General features: G+C 43.2%; 1 protein-coding gene across 1 annotated transcript in view; it reads right to left on the bottom strand.

Annotated features, from left to right (window-relative positions):
- The window catches only part of WDR35 (WD repeat domain 35), a 64601-nt gene that overhangs the window by 27111 nt on the left and 22933 nt on the right, over positions 1–14557 (bottom strand). The window contains exons 14-19 of the mRNA XM_018559887.1: positions 9054–9215; positions 8895–8964; positions 6492–6545; positions 3865–3974; positions 2046–2256; positions 314–394 (exon numbers count right to left, since the gene is read on the bottom strand). Coding sequence (XP_018415389.1) covers positions 314–394; positions 2046–2256; positions 3865–3974; positions 6492–6545; positions 8895–8964; positions 9054–9215 — 688 coding nt within the window. The remainder of the gene's footprint in view (positions 1–313; positions 395–2045; positions 2257–3864; positions 3975–6491; positions 6546–8894; positions 8965–9053; positions 9216–14557) is intronic.

Genomic DNA, 14557 nt, shown 5'->3' with positions numbered 1-14557 from the left:
TTGTTGGATATGGTATCTGCATTAGATTTGTTCCCTTCGTTATCAGCGTGTGAACCTGCCAGCAACACACATTCACTCCCTGTTCTGTATCCATGGAGGAGCAGCATTGTCATTCTAGTACAGGGCTACCCTGTATAACCATGGAGGTTACAATATAAGCAAAGCAGACTTGAGCTTTAACACTAAAGGGTGGGATTTGAACAATACATGACATGATGCTTAGTAACACACTTCCAAAATACTCTCAATATTCATAAATACCTATTGGTACCTCTACTGGTAGAGTTGTCCTATATAATTCCAAAATACAAACCTTTAATAATTCATCCAAAAGAACAGATTTGATTTCCAAATCTTCAAAATTGCAGATATATCCTGATGTTTGTATGGGTTCCTGAAACAAACAACAACTTAAATAAGATGTTTATTAAATAATTATTATATATAAACTAGAACAATGAATACTTTCTGATCTTTGAGAAAATAGTTTGATCCTCAATCTATGTCACTAATACACAAGAGACAAGTGCGTGCACCAAATGTCTTTGAGTTCTCCATTTTGTGGGCTGCAACGTTCAACAGAAGCCGGCCTATTAATCCATCATATATAGTAAATGTTACCAGCACACCTAGGACTTGTGTTAATAATCCATCTTCTTTATTGATGCAGACTGTCACAAAACAATGTTTCGGGGCCAGGCAGGGTTCCCTTCATCAGGTTTTAGAATGTTTTTTCCGTACTAAAACCTGATGAAGGGGACCCTGCGTGGCCCCGAAACATTGTTTTGTGACAGTGCGCATCAATAACGAAGATGGATTATTGGCACAAGTCATAGGTGTGCTGGTAACATTTACTATATATTTGTAGATACATGGCGCCATCCGTGGTTACTACACCTCCTTCCTTTATACAGAGGGGTTCCGGTAAGGAGTGCAGCAGTTCCTCTCTCAGATTGAAATTAATTCATTAGATGCCAATGACATAGCAGACACTGCTTGGTGTGTTTATAGTACATTCAAATAAAAACTGAAAATTAGACCTTACAGGGAGCTCAGCCAACCTGCTGAGGGCTTCAGATTTTTCCCAGGCACTGCTAGAGGGGACCAGTCTAAGGCTGGCCCATACAACAGATTCCTTCATAAATGCTTATGAGTTTTATTTGAGGAATCCCCTGCTCTTTCCCTTGTATTGGTTGACTGGCTGCCCGCTCTGTTTGTTTAAAGATTTTCAAACTGGCTCCTTCAAATCAGCTGATCGAAGGTTGCCGGGCAGAAGGGTGCCAACAGTGGCACCCACTGTGCAAATTCTTTCCGTTTCCTGAAGAACCGGCCGAACTTCCCATGTATGGCCAGCTTAACTTTCTACCTTTTATTGGCAATCTGATGATCTGGAAACCTCTTTTGTATACATGTCAGAAATACAGGAGGGGCATTACCAAACACACCCAGTTAAGATTCTTTGCAGTCTCTCCCATATGTGTAAAACCTAAATGTAACCATATGTATAAAACCTAATGATGTTTCTTCATTACAGCCACCAATTAGATTCAATTGCCTTGGCAACAATATCTCCTTCCAAACACCCCGCTCCCCTTCCCTCAGTATATTGCGGGCTACTGTCGAAATCCACCCAGCTGCCTGATTGACCGCGAGCTCTGCCTATCTAGAGGTGGGGAATCCCTGCAGGGAGCAGTGACTGGCAGAGAGATGATCGGAAAGTGAGCCAGCAATGGTATGTGTTCACTCACTTCCCAATCTATAGAGCCGACGTGTGACAGTTCCAATGTCACACGCTGGTTCTAACTATGAGGATCAGTGTAAATCACTCACCTCACAGTTCTCCTTTAAGGTATTTTTGTGTCTGTGTGCTCTTCCTATTCACATACTGAAAATGGACTACACAGCCCATGAAAGAGAATCCAGCAGCAGATTAAACTCCACGCCACCAAAAAAATTTTAATCCTTTATAGGAGGCTTTGCCTTTTAAAATTCCTAAGATATGTTCTGCAATAACAGTTTTTGTAATGTTATTTGGAAACATTTACCTCTGGATCCAAGTTCCTGAAAACGTACATCCTAGTTTTCTCCATCATCGCAAATAGGTCTGGGTTGTCATTGGCCCACTTCATGTCCCAGACATCCTTACGCTCAAACTTAAGTTGCTCTCCAATGATCTGCTGCCCCGTGTCATCAGAGTATTGGGACTCCAGATCCAGGAATGTGAGGACCCCAGAAAGATCGATTATAGCCAGGCGGCTGGGGAGACAGTCAAATATGCTTAATACAGGACAGCGCAACTATAGTACACACATCATCACATCATCAACGTCATCAAGGACAGACGATTGTACATCAGTATGTGTTTTCTAACAGCTAGATGTATTACAATGGGAAGTTCATAAAGAAGGTAAATCAGTAGCTATGATGCCCTAATACCTGTTTGTTCTAGGCATGGTCTAGTTATGGACACATTGTTTCTAACATAACCTAAACTGTCCAAAACATGGGCAATATCCAAGGCTTTGGTGCAATGCGATGAATGATCCACAGTCTTATATTGTCTATTCCCACTGACTTGTATCAAGTTTTGTAACATGGATATCTAAACAGACATTTCACAATGTTACATACTTTATGTTGTCAAAATGTCTGCAAAGAAATGCGATTCTTTCAGAGCTTCAGCTGGCTGACATTTATTGCAGGCAAATACATATTAAACAGCCCTATAGATCCCTTTTGAAGCAGCTGCTGGTTCCAAAAGATCCCCAAAGGAACACAGAGAAAGAAAAACAGAAGAAAAAAAAAAAGCAGAGAGCCCCTTAGAATGTAGTATTTAGACATTTCTGCTCGCTTCAGATGGGTGAAGTACAGTTTTACTTCCATCCGTGAGGGTTACTAGAACCCTGTTGGGTATCTGCGGAGGGTGCGGGTGCAGCTCGCTCTGCCTCTAGATAGGCAGAGCCAGCTGTCACTCACGCAGCTGGGGGGATCCAGACATAATTGTCGGGATCCGCTTCAGCTACGGCGTCTCAGTTTACCGCGAGGTGTAGAGCTTAGGGTGACGGGAGGACGCTAGTTTGTGTCCTCCCGTTACCCTTAGGAGAACTATGGGGAAAAGCCTTAACCAGTCTCCTTTAAGGAAGTCCCGGACCTTGACATCCTCAAAGAGGTTTAGTACTGGTAAAAGAATGGGGAATACGGGTCTCCACTCAATGCTCAAGTAGGTTAAGGACCTTGGGAGCCTCAAGGAGGTTTGGTACCGATAAAGGAATGTCCCCCGCAAGCACGCGCGTCTTCACATAAACCCGCGTCGGGTGCGCCTTCATCTGAAAACGACGATCGCGCTACACATGTTGGGTATCGCCACGCACTCCGGAGTGAGAACAATAATTCTAGGGCCAATATTTATGCATATATCTAAACTGATTACCTGTGGGGGCTTTTAAAGCATCATCTATGGGCTTTTTGGGGTACTGAATTTTGTCGCAGTTTCACTGACGCACACAACTTATAATCTGGGCATGTAGGGTATCTATTTACTCTTTGTCACCTCATCTTTTATATATTATTAACAAAATGGGTATTTTATTGTGTTTTGGTGCATTTAAGGGCATTTTTCACAAAATTTTGGGGTTTGATAATACGTTACGCTAATGTGCTGCAGCATAAAAATTTTAAACTGCTAACATTTTATTCTACAGGACCTTGGCTTTCAGAAAATATATAATGTGTGGGGGTTAGAAGTAATTTTCAGGCCTAAAATGTGGATTATATCATGGGTACAAAAAATGAAAAGAAAAAAAAAAGAGCGTAGTCACTAAGGGGTTAATGTTGGTGAACGATGAGCAGGTCTAACACGCGCACCTGGAATTGCAGTTCAGACTCATCTGATAAGCACGGCAGCTCAGTCCATACTTCTGTACTAATGCCACGTTGGGTAGACTGTACCTATGCACTGCTCCGGACTCGCGTGCCTAGGTAACATTGCAAGAATAGACAGCAAAGGTTTAATGTGGTGTATCACTTTCTTCCCTAAAAATAAAAAGTCATAGAAGCCTCCTATGTGCTCATACGGTACGTTTTACTTAGATTTACCCCTCCCTACCCATAATCTGTTGTTTCTTAACACAATGCTCTGTGTGGAGGACACATTAATAAATGGTACCCCTTCCAGGGGTAGCCAAACTCCGGCCCTCCAGCTGTGGTGGAACTACAAATCCCATGAGGCAATGCAAGATTCTCACAGCCGCAGACATGACTCCCAGAGGGAGATGCATCATGGGATTTGTAGTTTCACCACAGCTGGAGGGCCGGAGTTTGGTTACCCCAGCCTTAGACAGTCAACAGCAGACGACTTGGCTGCCACTGAGAGTTTCTGTCCCCAACCAGAGTGGTTCCTGAGCATCTGACCACTATGCCAGCTATGACACAGTGATTACATGTAAGCTGAAGGCTTCATTTAGATAAAAAATGATTTAAGCTTGCAGAAGCCACTGCAGACTGAAGTTGGCAGTGTGTATCTGTATCTGTTTAATACTGTATTTGTACAATACAATTATAGTATTTAATAAGTTAAAGTGACATTAAAAGGATAACATTCCCCTAACCCCCCAATGCTGCTTGAAAGGACCATGAGGTGAGTGAAAATCACTCAGCCTTATAGTTTGAGCCGACGTGTGACAATTAAACTGTCACACGTTGGCTCTATAGATAGGGAAGTGAGCGAACACATACCGTCGCTCGCTCACTTCTCGATCATCTCCCTGCAGAGAGCCGTGACTATCACTCACGACTCCCTGCAGGGACCCGCCCCTCTCTCCGCTCCGATCATCCAGCAATGACCGGAGGAATGGATGGGGCAAGTACAGCTGGCTCTGCCTCTAGATAGGCAGAGCCAGCTGTCACTCACGCAGCTGGGCGGATCCCGACAGTATTGTCGTGATCCGTCCCGGCTGCGGCGGTCTCAGTATACCGTGAGCTGTAGCTTGCTATATACTGAGCTTTGGGTCACAGGAGGAGGTTAGTATATGTTCTCCTGTGACCCTTAAGAGAACTATGGGGAAAAACACTTACCTCATAGTTCTCTTTTAAGGACTTACCTTATATGATGCCTCTTGATCCGATCATCTTCTTCTTTCCAGGAGTTTTCAGCAATCCCTCCAGTGCTGGTGTCGGTCTCTGATCCAGTGCTGACTGCTGTGTCTTCCTGTCCCACGGAGTCTGTGCGGGTGCACGCTGCCGGGCTGTGTGCATTGACTTACACTGTGTCTCTCCTCTCCCCCCGGCCGAAGATCTCTACTCCGCATGTGCCCGCCCCATGATCCTTCACGGCTGCTTGAGAATTTTTCAGATCTTTGGGATGGGAGCGAGCAGGGGAGACACAGGTCAGTAAAGTCAGTCAGTTTTGGTGACTGCTCTTTTTTTTAAAAAATGTTTTTGCATATATCTAATGCTTGCTAGCCGTAGATACATGCAAAAAAACAAGGGTTTAATGTCACTTTAATTTAAAAAAAAATAAAAAAATAAAAGATATACATTTATTTTTTGCCACTGCACTACTTGTCAGCTTATAATAAAAGGATGATAGTGTTCCAAATAAAATCCTTAAAATGTAAATGTATTTAGGTACACAAATAATCATAATATTAGAGACATGTTAGCTACATCAGTTATTATTCTGTAGCTGGAATTCTTTCCTAATCTGGAGTTATTGATATAAAGGGTCTTCAGTCTTTCCTGAGGATGCGGTCGCATGTCTAACCATTGATTTTATATAATACATTCAATTTTAATGAATTACATTTCAGCAATATAGCAGAGCACAGTGCAGCAGAGCACCATCTATTCTATGAGTAATTCAAACACGGCTTTCCTACCTGACAAGTTAGCTCAGTGTTGCATTGTGCACAGCCTACATATCTCATACTGCACCACATCCCCATTCACACCATATCCAGATCATCTCCAAACCAGACCAGATTGTTTCCGGACCCAAAATGCATCCTAATGAATCCCTATGCTATTTCTGGCCTCTGTTCACACCAGTGCAGTCCGTTCCAGACCAGACCAGAAAAATACTGCAGGTCTCATTTTGTCTGCTCTGGAATGCACTGGTACTGCGGGCAGGTTCACACCATTTTCTGTACCAGATTTGGTCTGGAAAATGGTGTGAACCTGGTTAGAACAATCTATGTTTCCCTACTAACAGTTACTCAGCATCTTCCTTTTTATTTTGTATGTGAGCCATTGTTCCGAGTGCCCAAAAAACCCCACTCTCCATAACTCCATTCTTTTCTAATTCAAACCAGGGGTGTGGCACTCCTCATATACCACCCTCCCCCCCTTTTCCCCGCTTAGTTACCTTTTTATTTTGTAACCTAATCTTATAAAAGGAAATGGAGTTGAATGTATGTTTGAAGGGAATTAGACAGTTCTACAGTCTGACACAGAATACTGTATATAAAGCACCGTTGTACTTCAATGACACTTACCACAATTAGGACTTTATCCGATGCCGTTATGCTGCAAATCAGATCTCTTGTAGCCTGAAATATCAAAACACAATATTTACAAGCAACACAAGAAATAAATTAACATTTCCTACATTTTATTACTATTGCTGTTAAAATAGGTTCCGTTTATGCCAAGGGCTTTTCTGGTGCCTCCCCACTAAACACAATCTAATCGCTCTGCAAGTCTTACACTTTGTATATGGCACTGATGAGAGTTAACAAATCTGATACAACTGTGAACAAGAAATAAATGGCTTTGTGTTTTGTTATGGTTTTATTTAATAATGCAGCATTTCTGGCTGTGCAGCTAACCACAGAAGCACAATGGACTGAATTACATGGCACTGCCCCTATCAGTTAACTGACTTCTTTTTGACATACACCTCGAGGAAGTCTATACCACAGGAAAATCACTAGGCTTAGGGCTTGTTCACACCAAGCGCGGAGCAGATCCGGACCAGAGCAGGTGCAGACCGGATCAAAACTGCGTCCAATGTATTCCTATGGTATTTTGACCTCCACTTCACATCGCAGCGTGCGGATCCAGACCAGATCCAGACCGGATGAAAAAAATGCGGCAAGCCCTATTTTACCTGCTCTGGCTCTGGTCTGGAACGCATCTAAAACGCAAAAATCCTGTTTAACGTAAAAAAATTTTTTTTTTTTTTTTTAACCAAAACCGGCCCTAAACGCATCAAAAACGCATCTAAAACGCATCAAAAACGCATCTAAAACGCGGCACAACCCACTACACTGCGTGTGCAGAAACCTGACCGGATCTGGTCTGCATTTGGTGTGAACAAGGCCTTGGTGTCCTGTGGTCTAAGGTGCCTGCATGTTGCCTACTTGTAACTCTTGCTGTGTTGTGATGAAATATATTTATTTTTTATTCTATTGACACAGTTATGGCATTTTTCTATAGTGCAGTAAAGACAACGCTGAACCATGACCATAGTCTATGGTCCTCACAGGAGCTCACAATCTGTCTGATACAATTACACTCACTGTGGTAGACCGATTTTGGGGTGGAAACCAGTTTATCTACCAGTATCTTTTTGGAGTGTGTAAGGAAAGCAGATCATTGGAGAAGAACACATGAAGACACGGGGAGAACATACCAGCTCTAGGCAAAAAATGAAAATGGAACTACGTTTACCAGGGGGAGAAATAGGGCGGCAGTAAGCAGTACAAGAGAGCCCCTCAGTAAGCTTTTTCCTGTCCCATAGGACAGGATGTCCCATTAGAATGATGCCATTGTGTGCATTTGTGGGGATATCAGAGACTTCCACCTATATGTAACCTCCCCTCTATGGAACCGGCAAGACTACTGTGATTCAAAGACTCATGAGGTCCTCACCATTAAAAACAATTAAAGTATATTTAAAGTCAGATCTTTTTCTATCTTTTTTGGATGGAGAAGGAGGTCGCTAAAAGCTGCAGACAGGTTTTTTTGCCATTAGGGAGATTTCCCTTCACTTCCTGTGCTGCCGCAGCAGCTGTTGTCTTTTGTTATTTCTATCACACACCTATGTATTGCATTGTAAATCATTATGTTATAGTATGTTCCTGACAACTGGTTACAATAGTTTAATCTCTATATACTTTGGAATCTTCCCTTTCACCCCCTGCTGTTTTGTGCCAATTGATACAGTCTTCTAGTACACACTGTCAGCCTCTCTTCACCAATTCTTTTTGTCTTCTCCATCGTGAGGGTTCTGTTTATGCTGCACAAGTCTTCACATAGAAATGTCTTTCCACATCTAAAGCTGGCCATACACCTGCAGATTTTCTATGGTCAGATGGAAAAAGTGCAACAGATTCCTCCATCTACGCTAAACTGTGTGGGTGGAGAAATCTCCCGCCGGGCCAAGCTTCAGTATCTTGCTAGTCGGCATGGCTGGCTCCAAAAACACCTGAACAATCTGATTGGATGCCGGCATTGTTCAGGTATTTTAAGAGCCAGCGGGGTTGACTAGCAAGATACTGAAGCTTGGCCCAGTGGGGCTGTCTTCCTGTATACATGTATGCAATGTTCTTATAAGAAGGTCAACCTTAATTCAGCATTCCTCAAGATCTCAGTGCTTCATCCAAACACATAACCAACAGGAAGTGACAGGTTATCTTTCCAATGTGATGAAAGCCCCTCTTACGACATGGGAAGTGTCCGAAATGGAAAGTTTACACTTTGTTCTGGCCGCAATTCAAAATTTTGCATATGCCCTCACTTTCATTCTTGGTGGCACTGGTGATCAGGACAATTAGAGAAAGTGCATCTACCCAATAAAGACACGCATAACAATAAAAAGATGACAGAGGTTCTAACATTTCACGTTACGAACTAAGAAAAAAAATCGCCATGAAAAATAATCATATTGCATTTACCGCCATTGCTTTATTGAAGTCCATCAGACTGTCGCCCACACCAGCTGGGCTATCGTCAATGTGAAACACCCTGTAATACAACCATGATAGAACATAAACCAATCAGATCATCCGCAAACAGCATGATATTGTGAATGTTATCATAGTCCACATGCTTACCGTTCTCTCCCCCCTTTCTTAGTCCGTAACAACTGATTGATCTCCATTGCAGTCAGCTTCTTTGCTACTCTGTACTGCCAGATATAAAAGGCTTCCTTAGAGGCAGCTATAACATGGGTTTTGGTCATGGTCACAAACAGGGGCACTGCAGAAAGAAATGATAGGAAATGAATGTGAAAGCTGTAGAGGGGAGGACGATACCTCTGAGAGAAGACTCTTGTATATGGTCATCCAGTGAGGGCACTTCACTCTAAGCCAACAATTCTCAACCAGGACTCCATGGAACCCTAAAGTTCTTCCGGAGGCTGCTAGGGGTTCCTTAAATAGTAAGTAACGGAGAACTGATTTCCAACATAAATTGACCACAAATGCAAGAGGGTAATTTTCCACCAACAAAAGGGGTTACATCTTCACTGACCACTTCCGTGTATTCTCTCCTCCCCGCTGGGCGCTGCTCTGTGTCCAGGTGGGGAGGAGAGAAAGTGTCACAGGCAGTCGAGCGCTGCGGGAGGAGAGCACTGTGAGCGGCCGGCGTCTCTCCTCCCACACCGCTCAGCCTCCTGTCACAGATCAGAGGAGAGCAGTGTGGGCGGAGTCAGCTGTCAGAGGAGATCGAGCTCTCCTCCATGCTCCGCTCGCTCAGCCTCCTGTGACAGCTGTCAGGCTGGAGAGCGGGTACAAGCAGACAATGATCAGTGATTTCTGAGTGTCTGTACATAATTGATATAATAATAATAATAATAAACTTACAAAATCTGCAGGGGATAAATAATGATTCTCCCTGTAGCTGTATTAGTAGCGGTTGTATCAGGCAGTTGTCTATGGATGTGCTGCTACACTAGGAAATAATAAGGATAAACCTCATATAGGCACCTTGAGCCAGTGAGGGGAGGAGGAATGTGTCAGGCAGCAGGATCTTTGATAGAAGCCTATGGGGGATAAGGAACTGGGTGCCCATATAATTTGTGGGCAGGGTGATTGTAAGGGTTTGATTTTCGACATTCCCAAAGTTAAAAAGTGATATCAGATTTGCAGGGAGTCTTATAAAGCACACAGGCATTGGATGGAGAAAATAAAAACTCCTTTGGTAACCAATCTTTTGATATGAGCACAGGTAAACTACATACCCATTGGGTGGGGCACTCATTTATGGGCCTGCTATGACAAAAATGCCGTTTCCCAGAAGCCCTTTCTGCTTTCAGAAGGGGTCAGCTGCATACATTTCAAATACAGCTTTCCTGAGCGCTCCCCCACCTGTACTTTACACACGATAGACAGGGCAGCTTTGAAGTAAAACTGTCATTAAAATCATATGAAGGTGTAAATGCTGAATGTCTGGCTATCCCAGGTTTTTATTACCTTCCAAGCTGATAAGTTTAAACTTCTATTTTATTTATATCATATTTAATTTTTTTGTATCAACTATTTACAAATGTAATTCGGGGTATAGACATATGCAAGGAGAATACGCAAAAGAAGCACCACTCCTCCACAGCTCAAATGAGCCGGGTGCTTGCTGCTGGAGCAAATCCTTGCTCCAATATGAGCACATACAAACAGAAGAAAAGCTTCAATCGTTTATTGAAGCTTGTACCACATCACTCGTGTCCCACCCAAGGTCCGACCCCCTTGACACATTTCACCCTTAGAGGCGGACCTTGGGCGGGGGACCAGTGATGTGGTACAAGCTTCAATATACAATTCCAGTGGAATGGGGCGTGTGGCCAGTTTGTCGGGGTATACAGTATCTATGACACTCAATTTGCAAAGCATACTGGGATTTCTTAAAAGAAAGCCCAGCACCAGCTGCTTGCAGATCGACCATATGTATAGAGCCAACTAAGCCAGGTAGTTTGCTGCTCTCAGAGAGGGAGCAATGTTACATTGTTGTATGTGATCTCTCCTGCTCTAAAGCGTAGTTATAGAACATAGGGATGCACCGCAATTTCAACCACTGAAAATGGCATTTTTGGCAAAATGCTGAAAGTGCAATTTTTCGGGCCAAAATTGTGGTGCATGCCTGGTTTCTCTCCTACCCGCTGGGTGCTGCTCTGTGTACCCTCTGACACAACGCAGCATCCATCGGGGAGGAGAGAAACTGTCACAGGAGGCCGAGTGGTGCAGGGGAGGAGAGCAATGTGAGTGGCCGGCGTGTCACAAGAGGCCGGGCTCTCCTCCCGCACCAGCCTCCTGTGACAGATCAGGAGAGCGGTGTGGGGGCGGAGACAGCTGTCACAGGAGGCGGGAAATATCATATGTCCCCCGAAGCCCCCAACAGTAAAGTAAAATATTTTTTTTAATATACACACTGAGTGGCCAGATTATTATGACCACCTGACGTTTGTAGGCAAATTAGCTATAATTTTGCGCTGAAGTTGCTAGAGGGCCAGACCATTATAAATAGGGAAGCAGGTTGTTTACCACGACAGAAGAAGTGATTTGTTTCTGAAGATATGGGTAAACAACGCGATTTAACAGCCTTTGAACGTGGGATGATTGTTGGCGCTCGGAGCCATGGAGCGAGTATCAGCAAAACAGCAGAATTCGTTACATGTTCAAGAGCAGCTGTTGTTAAAGTGTTTAAAGACCAGACTGTCAGCCGAAAATCTGGGTCTGAACGTGCGAATTGTGGCCGTCAGCGACTAGTCAATGTTAGGGCAGAGCGGAGAGTGGCAAGACTGGTACAAGACAACAGAAGGGCAACAGTGCCGTGTCAGATTCCTCGCATCACCTTTCAACATCTCGTGGAGTCACGAGGTGGCCCAACGAAGTACTGATGGGGTGGTCATAATAATCTGGCCACTCAGTGTATATACACCTATACATACTGTATACACACTCTATGGCTGTTTTGGGTCAATTGCCAATGAATCATATCATCATATGTCAGACAACACCTGAGCTCATCCCCACCAACCACCAATGATTGAAGTAGACGTGTGCGATTCGTTTTGGAAAACTTAGTTTTTCAGACAAATTCTTATTATTCTGAGTTTCCGATGTATCTGAATTACCGAATAACAGAAATGAATAGAAATATTTTAAAAACTTTGAAAAGAAAAAAAATGTTTTCGGCCTAACATTTTTTTCGGTTTTAAAAATGTAATTTTGTTGCACCTCTAATAGAAAGCATCTACAAAAAACTTTCTAATTCACCGTATGTATAGAGTCAACTAAGCTAGGTTGTCATTCTCAAATGTGTGTAATCAGCGTTTTTAATAGCAGGGGTCAAAAATGTCTCTGCCGTGCAGCGTTTCCCTTTATTGGTGTACATTGGCGACAGAGAACAACAATAAAACTGACTAGGACCAAAAATAGTTTTCACGGCTTACAATAATTTACAACGTCTGTAACCTCAGAAATCAACCGATCCATGGTAGCTGCTTGAGGAAAAACAAGCAGAGTTCTACTTGCATTCCCCGGCGTCACAAAAGCTTATTTTCCCAGCTCTATAGAAAGACGGTGCTGAAGTTGCCAATCTCCGAGTTAAAAAGGAATTTTGCAGGAGGAGGATAACGCGGGCAAACAGTGAACATTTGGCTGTGTTTACCATGGAGCAATGAAAGGTACATTTGTTGGATGGCATAGCTGCAGAACCGGGAGACTTTCGGAGGCAAGAGAATGTACATACTGCTGTTTACTTTCTATGAAAGGTGAGGGATTTGCAGTATAAATTCTCACTTCTCAAAGACGGCTTCTATTCCAGAGCATTATGTAATAAAATAGCACCTAGTGAATATTAGGAAAGTCTGCAGAACAAGCTGGAGGTTTATTGTAGGTAAAGTTCCAGTTCAGGATATACTGTATGTAACACTGTGCGATGAACTGTGACTTTATACTGCGGTCACAGCTAACATACACAGCATCAGATTATCACAAATATGCGATCCTTCATTTTATTCTACAATATCCCTTATTTTCTGCTTCAAAAGGATATTGTATTTATTTAATTCTATTCCGTTCAGTTTATAAGTTTAACATTTGTAATGTATTGCTCCCTCCTATTCCCCATTTTTTCCCTACTTCTCCTCACCTCCTTTCTCTTCCTGTTCTCCTTGTTCCTTACAAATACAAATGAGGACAACATCCATGACACTCAGTTTGCAAAGCATACTGGGTTTTCTTACAAGAAAGCCCAGCACTGGCAGTTTGCAGATGGACCATAGGTATAGAGCCGGCTAGGCTAGGTAGTTTACTTCTCTCAGAGAGGGAGCAATGTTACAACGGATCTCTCGTGTTCTAAAGCATAGCTATAGAAAGCATCTACAAAAAACTTGTGGTCTTACTTGGAACTTACATGCCGACTCAAAGTGCTCGATATGTATTATTCAGTCTAAGCAATATTTTGTTTTTTTTTACTAACCCAGTTAAAAAAGTTAATCGTTTTTCTCTTTGTAAATAAATTATTGAAAGATATACAGGCAGTCCCCGGGTTACGAACAAGATAGGGTCTGTAGGTTTGTTCTTAAGTTGAATTTGTAAGTAAGTTGGAACTGGTACATTTTTTAAGTGTAACTCCAGGCCCAATTTTTTGGGGGGATAGCATAGTGAAGGGTTAAGCCCCTGTAATGTTTGTTTTGCTGTATGTGCCCCTGTTCAGAAGATTTCACCTCACTTTCTGTCCCTATGACATTTGGATTTTGAAAATTGGAAACAAGGATTGGTGATAAAGCTTTAGTGGAGACACCGTTTTCCCATGATAACTCTTACAGGAGTGAATTTCCTCTCACTTCCTGTTGTCTCAAGGACAGGAAGTGAGATTAAATCTTTCTAATGAGGATACAGATAATGTACATACAGTACTACAAACCAGACCCAAAAAGACGGGCACTCCTCGTCTCCATGTCTAGAAAGAGCCAACTTCCTGTAATGTACGTACAGTACTACCAACCAGACCCAAAAAGACGGGCACTCCTCGTCTCCATGTCTAGCAAGAGCCAACTTCCTGTAATGTACATACAGTACTACCAACCAGACCCAAAAAGGTGGGCACTCCACGTCGGCACAAGCGCTGTACCATTACAACTACTGAAATGCTGCCCGGTACACTTTGGCTGCAGCCTGGGACCCCCTGCTGTACAGTAATAGCTTCCGTTTGTAAGTAGGGGTTGTATGTAAGTCGGATGTTTGTAACTCGGGGACTGTCTGTACATAAAAAACTATAGTTTGCCTTTAAAAAAGAATGATCATGTCATCCTGAACCTCCAAATCCACCTTTATTAATTGCAGGGCCGTCCGTCAGGTAGCATCCCTTTGGGTCACCTGGGGGGTGGCCTGCCGCCCCCATTCCATCCAAAGCATCCCAGGTTGCTAAGAGCTGGGCGGATGTGTAAGGGCCATAGATAACCCCTCAGCAATCTGAGACGCTCTGGCTGGCATCCAACTCAGCTTCTGGCAACCAGTGATATGAGTGTGCTTGGCGGGACGTGGGCCAGAGGTAAGAGGTGCACCACCAGGACGCCGGCCAGAGCACCGTTAGTGTGCACCACCAGCACACACCATCA

The sequence above is a fragment of the Nanorana parkeri genome, unplaced genomic scaffold, assembly GCF_000935625.1.
Source record: "Nanorana parkeri isolate BGI_ZX_2015 unplaced genomic scaffold, ASM93562v1 scaffold419, whole genome shotgun sequence".
In the NCBI taxonomy this organism is placed as follows: Eukaryota; Metazoa; Chordata; class Amphibia; order Anura; family Dicroglossidae; genus Nanorana; species Nanorana parkeri.
Note: the sequence above shows the minus strand (reverse complement) of the source record. Positions and strands in the feature narration are given on the sequence as shown.